General features: G+C 40.6%; 1 protein-coding gene across 1 annotated transcript; it reads left to right on the forward strand.

The window, feature by feature from the left end:
* The first annotated feature begins 5,077 nt into the window (after positions 1-5,077).
* Positions 5,078-12,618, forward strand: LOC126964086 (C-terminal-binding protein 2-like). Its single transcript, XM_050806922.1, is given in 3 exon segments — positions 5,078-5,658; positions 11,583-12,440; positions 12,443-12,618. Coding segments are annotated over 3 exon segments (1,356 nt in total). The 5' UTR covers positions 5,078-5,336.
* Positions 12,619-16,774: the final 4,156 nt, after the last annotated feature.

Here is a 16,774-nt window from a genome sequence, read left to right on the forward strand (position 1 = left end):
CAAGACAGATACTATGTGAATCCACATGTATGAAATATCTAAAGTAGTAACACCCTTAGAAACAGAGAATAAGATGGCATTTGTAAAGGGCTGAACGAAGGAGAAAATGGGCAGTGGTTTCAAGTGTATTGAGTTTTAATTTTGTAAGATAAAAATGTTCTAGAGATACCTCGCATAATGTCAATATGCTTAATAAGTCTAAACTATATAATTATTATCACTGTAAATTATTGTAAAATTGCAAATAATTGCCAATTTTATGTGTTTCTTGTAACAATGTAAACAACAATAATACCTAAGGGAGACAGAGTTATAATGCATTTCAATAATTACCTGCAGGTCCTCGGCAAAACCTGAGTCCTTTCCTCTCGCTTTCCTCCCCAGACAGCGCGAGCTTCCCCACTCGCTCCGCACCTTCTCCATCAACTGCGGGTCCCTGGGATCTGTCCAGTCGCCCAGCTAAAGCGCCCAGCAGGTCAGCAGCGCGGCCAGCTTCTATACAGGTGCTAGGGGCTGGGGCTCCTGGATCTCTGTGTCCCATTCCACCAACTTCCGCGACAACTTGGGGTCTGTGGTCCTAGCTGCGGCGATTGCCAGGGGTCTGGCGAGTAAGAGGGGTATCCAGAATGAGAAGGAGACCATGCAAGGCCTGAACAACTGCCTGGCCTCCTACTTGGACAGAGTGAGGAGCCTGGAAACTGAGGGTCGGAAGCTAGAGAACAAAATCCGGGAGCACCCGGAGAAGAAGTGTCCCCAGGTCAGAGACTGAAGGCATTACTTCAAGACCATTGAGGACCTGAGAACTCAGATCTTTGCCAACTCCGTGGACAGTGCCTGCATCGTCCTTGAGATTGAAAATGACCATTTTGCTCCTGATGACTGTAAAGTGTGAGACAAAGCTGGCGATGTGCCAGTCTGTGGAGAGTGACATCACTGATAACATCAGTGTCACTCAGCCACTACTGGAGACAGATATTGAGGCCTTCAGGGAAGAGCTGCTCTTCATGAAGCACCATGAGGGGGAAGTTAAAGGTCTACAAGCCCTTATTTCCAGCTCTTGGTTGACCATGGAGGTAGACGTCCCCAAGTCTCAGGATCTTGGCAAGATCATGGCAGGCATCCAGGCCCAATACGACGAGATGGCTCAGAAAAACTGAGAGGAGCTTGACAAGTACTGGTCCCAGCAGACTGAGGAGAGGACCACAGTGGTCACCATGCAGTCCCCTGAGATTGGAGCTGCTGAGATGATGCTCAGGGAGGTGAGAAGTATAGGCCAGTCCTTGGATATCGACCTAGACTCGATGAGAAATCTGAAGGCCAGCTCGGAGAACAGCCTGAGGAAGGTAGATGCAGATGGAGCAGCTCAACAGGATCATGCTGCACCTGGAGTCAGAGCTGGCACAGAGCCGGGAAGAAGCGCATCAGGTCCAGTAGCACGAGGCCCTGCCGAACATCAAGGTCAAGCTGGAGGCTGAGATTGCCACCTACTGCCACCTGCTAGAAGACGGGGAGGACTTCAGTCTTGGCGATGCTCTGAACAGCAGCAAATACTTGCAAAGCATCCAAAAGACCACCACCCGCAGGACAGTGGAGAGCAAAGTGGTGTCTGAGACCAACAACACCGCCGTTTCGAGGTGCTGAGCCAGCAGAAACAAAGTCCCTTTGGGGAGCAGGAGGCCAATAAAAAGTTCAGAGGTCAAAAAAATTACCTTCAAATCACAGAAGTGTTTCCCTCACACAAAAGTAATAGAGATTCATTAATACATAGATGTGAAAATTAGGACAATTTCCACAACTACTCACCCAAAGAGGATTTAAAAAAAAAATTGACTACCAACTAATAAAAGAAATACACAACTTATAAATAAAGTGTTGGCAATGTTTATACAGGCAGACGAATAGATGTATGGTTGATTCATATTTGACTTTTTTCTATACCCTCTTAAAGTGTACACAGTTGGATATAGTCATACAAAATTATAATATATAGGCAGAATCTAAAAATACAGTTAAATGATGTAAGGCAGCCTACCCTAACAAGGAAATACAGGAATATAAAATATTACAAAACAAAATTAAATAAACATTAACCTGTGAAATACCAAATTTAAAAAAGCATACAAGTGAAGAAGACTCTTTCTAGATAACTACAATGTCCAATCATAACTGGGCACCCATAAAGAGCAGATTTTGAATTATTAGCGTATGGTTAGAGTAACAAAATTTCACACCAAATGCATTATCATCTCCCATAAAGAGCATTTAGAAGATAATTTTTTAAAAAGATTTCAATGATATTACAGACACTTTATTATGTTCTTAATATATTGCTCTTCTTTTTATACAAATGGAAAGGCTATGATTTATTTTTTATTTTATTTTATTTTATTTTATTTTTTGAGACCGATTCTCACTCTGTCACCCAGCTGGAGTGCAGTGGTGAGAACTCAGCTCACTGCAACCTCTGCTTCCGAGGTTCAAGCAGTTCTCTGCCCCAGCCTCACAAGGAGCTGGGATTGCAGGCGCCCGCCACCACACCTGGCTATTTTTGTTTTGTTTTGTTTTGTTTTGTTTTGTTTTGTTTTTTGTTTTAGTAGAGATGGGGTTTCACCATGTTGGCCAGGCTGGTGTTGAACTCCTAACCTCATGATCCACTGACCTCAGCCTCTTAAAGTGATGGGATTACAGGTGTGAGCCACTACACCAGCCTATAATTTATTTTTTTAAAAGCAAAGAAAAGCCTTGCATTTTAAAATATGGGAACAACATGAATATTGGAAAATGTGCTATGGAACACTACTATATAATAAGCAATTAGAAATAAATTATACTGTCATTCAGATAAATGCTGAGGAAAGTAAATGGAAACAGTAATGATAAGTTTTTCTATGCAGTAAACATAGACACACAAACGAAAACTTTTCTTAATGTGATGTGCATACTATCTAATTCACTTTTTATATAACACATAAATTCAAGTATGCTATTCTGAAACCCCTGAAGCTAAAATTATGGACTAACTTGGCATAAATAAAAATAGGAGAGGCAAAATGTACAGACAGTAGTCCCATTAAGCTTTATATACAATTAATTAATAAAATAACTGATTAAGAAATAATGTAACAATTAATAATTTATTCTATTCTTGGCAAGTTTCTAAGTTTTTTTATGGCATTAAGGTCTTTAAAAATTCTTTGAGATGAGTAGATACAATAAACTATTCCACAGGTGAGGTGCTTGGCCTAGAGAGTTCACATTTCTAAGTTAGTTCCTACTAAGGAAAAGAAAACTTTTTGACCTACATTACCAGAGATGAAAAAAAGAGTAAAGTGAAATAGAAGATTCAACTTTATCACGTGCTGAGGTGCTTTGGGCTCTGACAAGTTTTTTCTGATTTTTTTGCAGGATCACATTTGAAATCATAGGACTGAAAATTATGAAGCAGAAACATTTGTCCTTGGTGTTTCTGAAATACGTGAACCAAACCCCAATGTCTGCACTTTTACTCTCATAAACTTCTGACATGAGGCAGAGATTTTTACAAAATAACTTAATATGGAAATCTCGCAAAATATGCAGATTTCCCCAGATCCTCCAAAACAATGGAAAAGCACTCAGACCACAAGGCCTTCACCAGAATAACAGAAAGAAGAGGAGAACTTTGGATCTCACTGTGAATGCCCTGGAACTTTAGTGGAGGCACAGGGGAAGCCTTAGAATATTGAAGGGCTTAGAAAGCATAGAGTAGAAAATTTCCATCTGTGGTAGCAAAAGAAGTAAATCTAGGATTTTCCAGAACCAATTTCATTGAAACGGAACCTCCAACACCACATTTTTAAAGTTTCCCCCTTGGCCTTTGCACCTCTCATCTTTGTTATTTGTTCATTCTTTCCTATTGGGGTGATACCTATTATTTTCTGTCTTTTTACATTCCAAAGATATTTCCTTTACTGTAGAACAGGGGCATTCAAGGGAGAATACAGCCACGAGTTCTTAGTCTCTATCTCCGGCATCACTGATAACACCAGTGTCACTCAACTGCTGAGTGAACCAGTAAGGACCTTTCCTCATCCCCCTTTCCACTTATTACTAGAGACAGAACATAAATGTATGACTGCAGGCTGCTAAAAGCCTAAAACAAAACAGAACCATAACAACCACAAAATAAGGTGGGTTGGAAAAACTTGCTATACAAAGCAACCAGGTCTGGCTTATATTTATCACATCCCTTCTTCTTTCCCAAAACAGCAATTGGGCTCAAGAGAAAATGTTCAACTTTTAGTATTTCCCTCAGTATAGAATGAGAACAGTGAAACATATTTTCAAAGGTTTGGCTTTTTTGGGCTATTGCTGATGATGACTAGATTCTGTCTCCTCCAATAGGGAGTGCTAAAGGAAATGATCGAGTAGTGAGGATGACAATTGATGACTACTGAGAAAAGAAGTTGCATGCTTATCACAGCATCCGAGAAACAAACACTGCAATCAACTGCGGAAGCAAAGGACTACAGTGTCTGGAAAACAATGGGAAAAATATCTGTACCTTAAAAATACACACACAAGCCCAGAGAAGACACATCGAAGACCCTGTTAATGAAGCACCAAAATGTACAGCCTCACTGATTGCTGTATTATCTTGTAGTAAGAAAGTTTGTACATACTACAATACACAGTTGTTGTATAAATTTCTGAGTATCATCAGAAGATTGGGGGGCATACAGAGAAGTCAGAAAACATGTCCCAATTGAAGAAATAAAATAAACCTGCAAATATTTAGCTTTAAAAATCTTTGTTGACCTTTAAAGGTCAAAATTTGTAGGTTTATTCTTTTGTTGTTGTTGTTGTTGTTACATTATATAATTTAAAAAAATCAAAATAATTATCAAAGCTCCTTAATGAGACCGGCACTCCTCCAGTCCCCGGGGCCCTGGCAAGGGAGGAGCCTCGAGACCGTGCGGGACACCCAGGTGGACCCCCAGCCCATGCCCAAAGCTCAGAGCAGGAGCAGGGACCTGGCTGCACCGGGCCAAAGCCACCCCCACCGGCAGTGGTCGCGGACTCCGGGCGCTCCAGAACTGGGGTCATGATGAGATTTGTTGATTGCGCGATGGTGGCTGAGTTGCAAGCAAACGGGTTTCATCACCTTAAATGGTTTTCAACCAATGAAGCTGTATTCCCTTAAAAAGATGGACAGCCCATCGTGTGAACTATAGAGTTTGTGAACAAATTTATATTGGGTTCATAGTGGCATCATGCACGCGACTCCTGCGAGTTCCCGTAAGTTCTTAGAGGACTGCTTTGCCTTTTGATCTGAGAGTTGCAAAGTTCGGTGAAGAATGGCCCTTGTGGACAAGCACAAAATCAAGAGAGAGCGATTGGACAGAATTTGTGAAGGAATTCGTCCCCAGATCACGAAAGGCCCCCTGCATCCCCGCCCCGTGGTGGCGCTGCTGCACGGCTGTGACTGCACTGTGTACATGCCCATCCTGAAGGACCTGGCCACCGTGGCCTTGTGTGATGCACAGTCCAGGCAGGAGATTCACGAGAAGGTTCTAAATGGAGCCGTGGGCACCATGATGTACCACACCATCACCCTCACCAGGGAGGGCCTGGAAAAGTTCAAGGCCCTCAGAGTGATTGTGTGGGTGGGCAGTGGCTAGGACTAAGGAAGGAGACCACTACCACTTCTGCTGCCCTCCTCCCCCGACCTTGCCTAGTTCACAAGACAGGAGGAAAGACAGAAAGAAACAAAAGTAAGATAAATAGCCAGACAATCTTGGCACCACCACCCGGCCCTAGGAGTTAAAAAAAGTAATAATAATAACATCAACTCCTGACATAAACTACTCATGTTATCTGTAAATCCCGGACACTGTATGAAAAAAAAAAAAGCACTGTAAAACTTTCTGTTCTGTTAGCTGATGCACGTAAGTGCCAGCCACGTTTTCCCATGCTTGCTCGATTTATCACGACCCTTTCACGTGGACACCTTAAAGTTGTAAGCCTTTAAAAAGGCCAAGTATTTCTCTTTTGGGGAGCTCAGCTCTTAAGATGCGAGTCTGCTGACACTCCCGGCCAAATAAAAAACCTCTTCCTTCTTTAATCCGGTGTCTGAGTAGTTTTGTCTGCAGCTCCTCCTGCTACATTTCTTGGTTCCCTGACCTGGAAGCAGCTGATTATGCACGGTGGAGGCAGCCCCTTAGGCAGCTTATGCCTGCCCTGTAGAGCATCCCTGCGGGGGACTCTGGCCAGCTTGAGCGATGCGGATCCTGAGAACGCTCCCAGGTAGGCATTTGCCCCGGTGGAACTCTCCTCAGAGCAGTGCACAGCAGGCCCCCGTGGAGGATCAACACAGTGGCTGAACACCGGGAAGGAACTGACAATTTAAGTCCGGACATCTGAAACTTGGTAAGACTGGTGTTTGGAACTTGCCCACACCATTTGAGTGGAAGCACGGCCTGATCACCCATGGCGTGGCTGTACTGGCACTTTGGTTTTTGTTTTTGACTTGACTTGAATTAATTGCTTGATACTTTGGTTTTTGTTTTTGACTTGACTTGAATTAATTGCTTGATACTTTGGTTTTAGTTTGGATTTTGACTTGACTTGAATTGCTTGATAAACAAGCATGCCTTTATTGGCACTTTGGTTTTGGTTCTGATTTTGGTTTGGCTTAAATTGCTTGACAAACAGGTGTGCCTTTAACAACACTTTGGTTTTAGTTTTGATTTTGATTTACTGTCAATTAGATGAGTGAGTGATTTTTTACCCTTTCCTTCTGGTAATGTGAATGTTGTTTTGTCTCGGGAGAAAAAATAGGTCAGACACAAACCTACTCCACTTGGAACTGTGTTAAAACATTTCAAAAAGAAAAATTTCAAAAAAATAAAAGGAAAGTCAGGCCGGGCGTGGTGGCTCAAGCCTGTAATCCCAGCACTTTGGGAGGGCGAGACGGGCGGATCACGAGGTCAGGAGATCGAGACCATCCTGGCTAACACAGTGAAACCCCGTCTCTACTAAAAATACAAAAAAAATTAGCCGGGCGAGGTGGTGAGTGCCTGTACTCCCAGCTACTCGGGAGGCTGAGGCAGGAGAATGGTGTGAACCCGGGAGGCGGGGCTTGCAGTGAGCTGAGATCCGGCCACTGCACTCCAGCCTGGGCAACAGAGCGAGACTCCGTCTCAAAAAAAAAAATAAAATAAAATAAAAATAAAAGGAAAGTCATCAAATCATCAAAACTTACTCTATTAAAATGCATGTTACAGAACCTTAAGAAAGGTTTTGCAGGAGATTATAGAGTTAAGTTAACCCCTTAGAGGTTAAGATCTCTGTGTGAATTAGAACTGCCCTCTTTTGGTGTTGGATGTCCCACCAAAGGAACTATAGACAAGGAACAATTGGCCATGTATTTAAGGTGGTGACAGGGATCGGAGGACAACCAGGGTATCTAGATCAAATTCCTTTATATTGACTCACGGTTAAATATAATATAGACAAAACCAGCATAAATTTAGCCCTGTTTAACAGCTTATTGCAAAAAAGCCAAAAGGAAAAGTAAGAGCAGCTTCACCAGCAGACACGGAGTTAAAAAGGGAGTCCCAGAAACAGCAAGAGAAGCTAGTTTTGTGAGAGCTGCCAGAGATCATAGAAATTGTTTCTCCATATGTGCAAGCCTACCCCGCTTTACTGAGGCCAACAGCCCCTCAGAAATGAGATTCAGGAGCTAACACGCCCCAGGTTTCACCTCAAAGGGGGGGATCAGAGCCTTGAGAGGCCAAGGAAGCTAAGATAGTCAAGTGGGCCATCTCAGAGCTGGTCTTGCTCAAGCTATGCAAATGCCTCTCAGGGAGATGCGAGGACCTGTCTATTATAATGACCAGGCACACATCCGGCGGGGAGCAACAGACTTTCATCTATCAGCCCTTTTCAATCATTGATTTACTAAACTGGAAACACCCTAAACCCCACCACCTTGCTCCTGGCAGCTAGAGCCCTAGTCGAGCATGACTGTGTAGAGGTGTTGGACTCAAGTTTACTTTAGCAGACCTGAACTCTGGTACAAGCCTTGGGCATCAGTAGAGTAGGAGCTATGCGTGGATGGGAACAGCTTCATCAACCCACAAGGAGAGAGATGTGCAGAATATGAGGTGGTAACCCGGAACACTGTTGTTAAGCTGGGCTCATTGCTTTAATTCAGGCCTTAGAACTCAGTAAAGGTAAGAGTGTAAACATTTACACTGACTCTCGGTATGCCTGTGTAGCCCTCCAAGTGCATGGAGAATTATATAAAGAAAAAAGCCTGTTAAACTGTAGGAAAAAGGGGGAAAAAAGACCCAGAGAATGCAACTCAGCTTCAGCATTTGCAGAGGTACTGAGAAGCACTTCTGCAGAGGCTAAGAGTTGGTAGAAAAAAGCAAGTAGTATAAAAAAGATTCTAGGAATGCTTCAAGGAGCTGACAAGAGCCTAAGTCAGTTTTATAAGAGACTCTATAAAGCATTCTGGCTTTACCCCCCATTTAACCCTGAGACTGCTGAAAATCAGTATATAGTGAATACTTCATTTGTAAAGTAAGCCCATGGTAACATCAAGCAGAAGCTGCAGGCATGAATACCACCTAGTCTATAAAAGTGGCCATTGAGATGTATGTTAACTGTAACCAAGAAACAAAACTGGGAAAGAGCAACAGAAAAAAAAAAAAAAAAAAAAAAAAGACCAAGAGTAAGTGTAAAAAAAGAGAAATTAACAATGTGAGAGGACATGGACGTGGATGTAGATATGAAAGAAGGCACATTAGGCAAGGATTCAAGAGCTAGACAAGGCTAGAGAGAGATTAATGTGTGAGATGTAAAAAGAAAGGACACTAGAAGGGTAAATGTTCAAAAAGACAATAAAGGAAATGGCCAAGGCCACAAGAAAAAGAGGCCATCGGCCAAGGGCTGCTGCACCTTGGAGGAACCAAATACTGATCTGATCAGACTGATAGGAGCTGAAGAATATAAAGACTAGGGCAGACTACGCACCTTCTCATTAGGCTCCCAGGAGCCCATGGTCACATTAGAAGTTAAAAGCAGGCCGGGCGCGGTGGCTCAAGCCTGTAATCCCAGCACTTTGGGAGGCCGAGACGGGCGGATCACGAGGTCAGAAGTTCGAGACCATCCTGGCTAACACGGTGAAACCCCGTCTCTACTAAAAAATACAAAAAACTAGCCGGGTGAGGTGGCGGGCGCCTGTAGTCCCGGCTACTCGGGAGGCTGAGGCATGAGAATGGCGTAAAAACCCGGGAGGCGGAGCTTGCAGTGAGCTGAGATCCGGCCACTGCACTCCACCCTGGGTGACACAGCGAGACTCCGTCTCAAAAAAAAAAAAAAAAAAAAAAAAAAAAAAAAAAAAAAAAAAAAAAGAAGTAAAAGCAGTAAGATTCTGCCGTATCTGGATTCCAATTTCTCACTGAAGGCTAAGCCACTAAATAGAGTTACAAAGGGGGGTTGGGGGGAGAAAAACCCCTCCTCTAAGAAACAAACAGGAAAAAGAGCCATACCTTGTGAAAACTTGCTTATAGACTTTACAGAACTGCCCTATGCTGGAAGCTGTTGGTACATGCTAGTGCTTGTTTGCTCATTTAAACTAAAATCAGGTTTTTGCCTATAGTCCTCCTCCAAGTCAGGTGCACCCTCACCAAACAAACTAGGTATTTGCCCTATAAGATTTTGTTTGGTCGGCTACCCCCAAATCATAAGTTAAAGATGACCTCCAGAAACTAAAGAAATTAACCTTAAGAAATAAAATGCAGGTTTAAAAACATAACCATAGTGTTCATAATTAAATAAATGAAAATGTCTATAAGCCTGACACCGCTTTAAATCTAGTGACTCTGTTTAAACTAAAACCTAATTTTTCTACAACCCATATAGGATGAGCCCTATACTGTAACCTTGTCCACTTCCACTGCTGTTAAATTTGCAGGTGTTGCGTCTTGGATCCACCACAGTCAGCTAACACCGGCAGCTCAGGACAAGTGGATTGGCCAACAGGACACAGATCATCCAACCCGGCTGATCCTGAGATGAGACCAAGCTGCTGCTGAGGACGACAGCCCTGTTCTGGTCACTCTGGAGGCTGACCAGTCTACGCACAGCTGAAGCTTGAGAACTCATCTAGCAAGTAAATGTAGTTAAAAATCTTAATAGTTTTCCTGCAATACTAACTCTTTTCCTATTGTTCTGTCACTGTGTTCAATCTTCTTCCCAGGTAAGGACCGCTTTTGTCCTTGTGGGATATGAATATGCTGTACATTGTTTTGTTGTTGTTACCCTCCCATAACCATGCTAGAAGAAACACCTATGTAAGGTGTCCCCACTGTACACGTACTGCTTAGGAAACCCAGACCCGTCCAGCCCAGCAACGATCGCAAGGTCTTTCAGTCATTCTTTAAACATATAAATCAGAAGTTACCAGAAACTCTTCCTTTAGCAAAAACAGAAAAAACCTATTTCCTCAGTTGGCTGAAAACATTGCTGACAGCCTGGATGTTTCTTCATGTTATATTTATTAAAAGGCTAATATAAGAGACCAATGGACTTGAGAAGCAAAAGAGTTAATGCCTCAAGATTACTTTAACTAACCCTTTCCCCAAACAGATGCCCCAAGTTCAAGCATCTGGCTCTTAAAAACTTCTGTTATTAAAAAATACTGTGTTATTCACTAAGAAAAAGCTTTTCAGACCCAGTGACAAAACTAACCTGCTTAGAACATGACAAAGTTGATACAGTGCCTGTACAGGTTTAACACAGGTTTGATCCTAGGTCTTCATTTAGAAAATAGTTTCCAGCTATAAAAATTTAAAACCCGCATTACAATTATATCACTGGTAATAGAAACTTGCTTGCTGCTCCCCTGTGTATTACACTTGTTCCTTCCAATGATAAAAGGTATCGTAGCTACCACAGTTCATCAGAAAACTTCAGCACAAGTGTATTACATAAAACACTATCGCTCTGTCTCGCAAAAAGACTCAGAAAGTAAAAATAAAACTGAGAACTCCCACTAATTACTGAAAATTCTCAAAGTGGGGGATAAGGAAGGAAACCACTACTACTCCTACTGCCCTCCTCCCCCCACCTTGCTTAGTTCACAAGACAGGAGAAAAGAGAGAAAGAAACAAAAGTAACATAAATAGCCAGACAACCTTGGCACCACCATCCGGCCCTAGGAGTTAAAAAAAGTAATAATAATAACATCAACCCCTGACATGAACTACTTGTGTTATCTGTAAATCCCAGACACTGTATGAAAAACAAAAAACAAAAAACAAAAAACAAAAAAAAACAGAACACTGTAAAACTTTTTGTTCTCTTAGCTGATGCATGTAGGCCCCAGTCACGTTTCCCACACTTGCTCGATTTATCACGACCCTTTCACGTGGACCCCTTAAAGTTGTAAGCCTTTAAAAAGGCCAAGTATTTCTTTTTGGGGAAGCTCAGCTCTTAAGAGGCGAGTCTGCCGACGCTCCAGGCTGAATAAAAAACCTCTTCCTTCTTTAATCCAGTGTCTGAGGAGTTTTGTCTGTGGCTCCTCCTGCTACACGACGACGTGGACATCAAGGCTGCTGGTGAGCTCCTAATTGCTGTGTGCAACATCCCGTCTATAGCCATGGAAGAGACAGCGGACTCCACCATCTGCCACATCCTCAATATGTACTGGAGGAACACTTGGCTGTACCAGGCACTGCGGGAAGGCACGTGGGGTCAGAGTGTGGAGCAGATCCGAGAGGTGGCCTCGGGAGCGGCCTGCGTTGGTTGGGAGACACTGGGCCTCATCGGCTTCGGTGGCACGCAGCAGGCTTTTGCAGTTCCAGCCAAGGCCTTTGGATTCAGCGTCATATTTTACAACCTCTACTTGCAGGATGGGATCGAGGGGTCCCTGGGCATGCAGAGGGTCTTCACCCTGCAGGATTTGCTGTGTCAGAGTGACTGCGTCTTCTTGCACTGCAATCTCAACGAATATAACCACCACCTCATCAATGACTTTACCATAAAGCAGATGAGGCAGGGAGCATTCCTTGTGAACGCAGTCCGTGGTGGCCTGGTAGACGGGAAGGCCTTCGCACAGTCCCTCAAGGAGGGCAGGATACAAGGGGCAGCCCTGGACGTGAATGAGTCGGAGCCCTTTAGCTTTGCTCAGAGTCCATTGAAAGACGCCCCGAATCTCATCTGTACTCCTCACACTACCTGCAACAGCCAGCAAGTGTCACTGGAGATGATGGAGGCAGCTGCCACCGAGATCCACTGGGCCATCACAGGTCGCCTGCCAGGAAGTTTAAGAAACTGTGTGAACAAGGAATTCTTTGTCACATCAGCGCTTTGGTCAGTAGCAGACCAGCAAGCAATTCATTCAGGCATCGTGGGCGTGGCTTCAGGAGGACTTCCTGCAGCCATGGAAGGATCATCCCCGGAGGCATCCCAGTGACTCACAACCTCCCAACAGTGGCACATCCTTCCCAACCGCCCTCTCCCAACCAGCCCACAAAACACGGGGACAATCAAGAACACCCCAATGAGAAATTGCAGAGAATGCCGGCAGATTATCACTCAGATACACTTGGGAAAAAGAGACAGTGACAAATAGATGAAATAAGAGAAAAAGAATCTGACGGTCTTTTTAGCTGATTCTGGAAATATACATCATTGATGTTGCAGTGTTAAAACTACAAGAGCTGGAAAACTGAAGATATCATTTGCTTATGGAAGCTCTGAAAGACTAGGGTGTGATTTATTAACGATCAACTTCTGTTATTGTGTGTTAAGTTTTTCACCTGTGCATCAAATCACAAATAATAAATAGAACTTTTTCCTTTATCAGTCCCTTGGCCACAGCAGGTCCTGAACACCTTGCTTAGAATGTTGCATCAAGAGTTCAAACATCAAAATAAAAACCATGAAGAAGAAATCCCCATCCTGTGACTTGAGTCCTTCAGTCTACAGGGACTGGTTGCCGCTTTTTGCTAATAGGAAGATTACATTACTAGAAAATGTGGAGTAAGCTGTTTGCCTGTGGTAGACACCTGCATGCACAGGATTGAAGACAGTACCGGCTCCTGTACAGAGAAGCGTCTCTCACATCTGAACTGCATACTGAGTGGGCAAGTTGGTTGTAAGTTCAGTAAAAGCATCCGATAATGCAAGAAAAAAAAAAAAAAAAAGGTGTTTCCTAATGTCACAGGAAACACTTTTAATGCAACTTGTCAGATTGTCTATGAAAAAATCCACTTTTAGATACTGATAAAGTCTTCTTTTCTTCAAGTGGTTTTTTATACAAGAACACTTCACATGTATTGGATGTGACTGATTTTAACAAATCCTATTAGATTTGTATCAATTAGTTACATGTTCTATTCATAATCTTTTGTGAATCATTTGTCTTTTTGTTTAAAAAGATAGCCTATTTTGAGCCTTTGCATATGTACATTCCTATTTTTGTGACAAAATAAAAACTATAAAATTGTCCCAATCAGAAAAATAATGGCTATCAGAAGTATGTTTTGTTTAACGTAAGTTACTGTTACTGTATTTGTTTATTATAGAGGTGGACGTTTAGCATTCGGTGCAGTTTTCAATCAAATGTAATTAGAAAAAACTGCTTAATGAACAAAACAGAACATAGACAAAAAAAGAATATTAGAAGACGTGATGCATGAAGAAAATGAGATATCAATAAAAAGATTTTTAAAAATCAACAGAAATTGTGAATCTGAAGAACACAATAACTATATTAAAAATTTAATCAATAATCACAAAAGCAGACTTAATAAAGTGGAAAAAAATAGACAATTGATGACATTGTACTTATTAATACTGAGTCGTGAAAACAAATTTTTTTAACAGAATAGAGAAAAAAAGATGAAATATGGGACTTACTGTGCACTGCCAAGTGGACCATTGTATTTATATAAAGAGTCTTAGAAAAACAATATAGGAGAAAAGTAATAAAGAGGTTATTTTTAAAAAGCAGCTGAGAACTCCCCAGATGACAAGGTAACTAAACAAGAAGAAATACTGCCAAACAAAAGCCTTCAACGGGAATAATTTCACTTCAAAAAAAAAAAACAAAACTAAGCCTTTCCAAAATAAATAAAAAGTTGAGTGTGTTATGAACCACTAGAACAGTCCTAAAGGAAATGTAAAAGAAAGTCTATCACGGCCAAAAATGAAATGATGCTGCACAGCATCATAAAAGTAAATGAAAATAGAAAGCTCTCTATTAAAGGTAAATATATAAACAGGTATAGAAATCTCTACTGTCATAATGATAGTACAGAAAACTTTCAAAATTTGCTATGGAGTTTAAAAAATGAAGCATAAATCTGCATAAATGTGTGTTCATAGATACTCAATAAGAAAACATAATATGTGATATTAATAACAAAGTGGGGGCATAAAGAGGTACAGCTTTGTATTCCATTGAAATATAGTTGTTATATACTGTCATAACTTTAAGATGTTTTATGAAGTCTTTATTTCTCAAGATGATTACCAAAAAACCTGTAGAAGGTATGCAAAAGCAAATGAGAAATTGAATCATGTCACTACAAAACCAACAAACAAAAATAAAGCAGTAAGAGAAAAAATGACAAATAACACATCTACAAGAAACACAGAAGACAATTACAAATAATAATAGTAACTTCATTAACTGCAGTCATTACTTCATATATAAAAAGTTAAATACCTTAGAGAAAATGAATAAAATTATTTAATGGATTAAGAAAAGAAGATTCAGCAATGTGCTCTCTCCAAGAGTCACTTTAGCTCTAAGGACCCAAATAAGTTGAAAATAACAGTATAAAGAAAATATATTTTATGCAAAGAGTAGCTACAATTGGAGGGGTGTGGTCATAATTATGTTAAAATATATTTTAAGTCATAAATTTTAACAAGAGACAGATTGGTATTATGTAACCATGAGATGGATTAACTTGCAAGGAATCTATAACAATAATTTATAAATCATATTTATATAATTTGAAAAATCGGCAAAAATATACCATTGGGATTTTGATAAAAATTAAATTTTTGTGCTACTATAAACAGCACTGACATCTTTCTTTCTTTCTTTCTCTCTTTCTTTCTTTCTTTCTTTCTTTCTTTTTTTTTTTTTTTTTTTTTTACAGAGTTTCTGTCTCCCAGGCTGGAGGGCAGTGGCACAATCTCACAATCAGTTCACTGCATGCAACCTCCTCCTCCCAGGCTCAACTGATTCTCATCTTTCAACTATGTAAAACAAATATTGACAGAAGTGAAGCAAGAAACATATAGCAACACAACAATTGTGAACTTCAAGACTCTACTTTCAATAATGACTAGAATAGTCAGATATAATATCAGTAACAAAGCAAAACCTGAACATTATAGACCTAAACAGCATCTTCAGAACTCTGCAATGGAAAGCAGAAAAATATGCAATATTCTCAATCATACATGGTACATTCTGTTAGGATACATGTCTTATTAAATTTAAGAAAACTGAAGCCACAGAATGTAAATGAAACTAGAAATCAAAAGCAAGAAAAAGTGGCAAATATGTAAATAAGAGAAAATTAAGCAAAATCTTACATATAGTCTTCCTCAAGTATCAGGTGATTTAATATTGTTAAGATGTCAGGGCTGGTGCAGTGGCTCATGCCTGTATTCCCAGGACTTTGGGAAGCCAAAGTGGGTGGATCACTTGAGGTCAGAAGTTTGAGACTAGCCTGGCCAACATAGTAAAACCCCATCTCTACTAAAAATACAAAAGTTAGCTAGACTTGATGGTGGATGCCTGTAATCCCAGCTACTCAGGTGACTGAGACTGGAGAATTGCCTGAAGCTGGGAAGTGGAGGTTGCAGTGAGCACAGATCCCACCACTGCCCTTCAGCCTAAGTGACTGACTAAAACTCCATCCCCCACGCCCCAAAAAAAGTTGTCAGTACTACTCATGATGATATAAAAATGTAATGTAATTTTATCAAAATCTCAATGTTTTTTTGTTTTTGTTTTTGTTTTTTTTTTTGCAGAATTTTTGTGTGTAATTCTAAAAGTTGTTTAGGAACTGTGACTAGCCAAACACCCATTAAAAAGAACAAAGAGGCATTACACTTTCTGATTTAAAATCATGATACAATGCTACAAAGATAAAAACAATATGCTACTGCCACGAAAACAGATACATAGATGATGAAACAGAATTACAGACATCCCAGAAATAAACCCTTACATATATGATAAAATAATCTTCCATAAGCTTTTCATGACCACGCAATAGAAAAACAAGAATCTCTTTAACAAAGAATTTTCAAAATTGAATATTTACAGAGAAAAAAATAAAGTTGGATGCTTCCTTTGTACCATATATAAAAAGAAAGGTTTTTTTAATGGATTCAATACTTAAACATAAAAAATAATAAAATTCTTAGAAGTGAACATAGGGGAAAGTTTATGGCATAAGTCTTAAAACTCTTTGCCTAAGTATGACATCAAATGCATAAACAACATGGAAAAGAACAAAAAAAAAGGAGACTACATTAATCTTCAAGTATTCTACACATCAAACATTTAGTGGCATACAAATGTCACCTAATAAGTGGGTGAAAGCTGGGCATGATGGCTCAGGCCTATAATTCTAGAACTTTAGGAGGCAAAGGCAGAACAATCACTTAAGCCCCAAAATTTAAGACTAGCCATGAAGACATAGCAAGACCCTATCTTGTATAGGGTTATATATGTGCATACATACATACA

This window comes from Macaca thibetana, chromosome 10 (assembly GCF_024542745.1).
Source record: "Macaca thibetana thibetana isolate TM-01 chromosome 10, ASM2454274v1, whole genome shotgun sequence".
NCBI lineage: Eukaryota > Metazoa > Chordata > Mammalia > Primates > Cercopithecidae > Macaca > Macaca thibetana.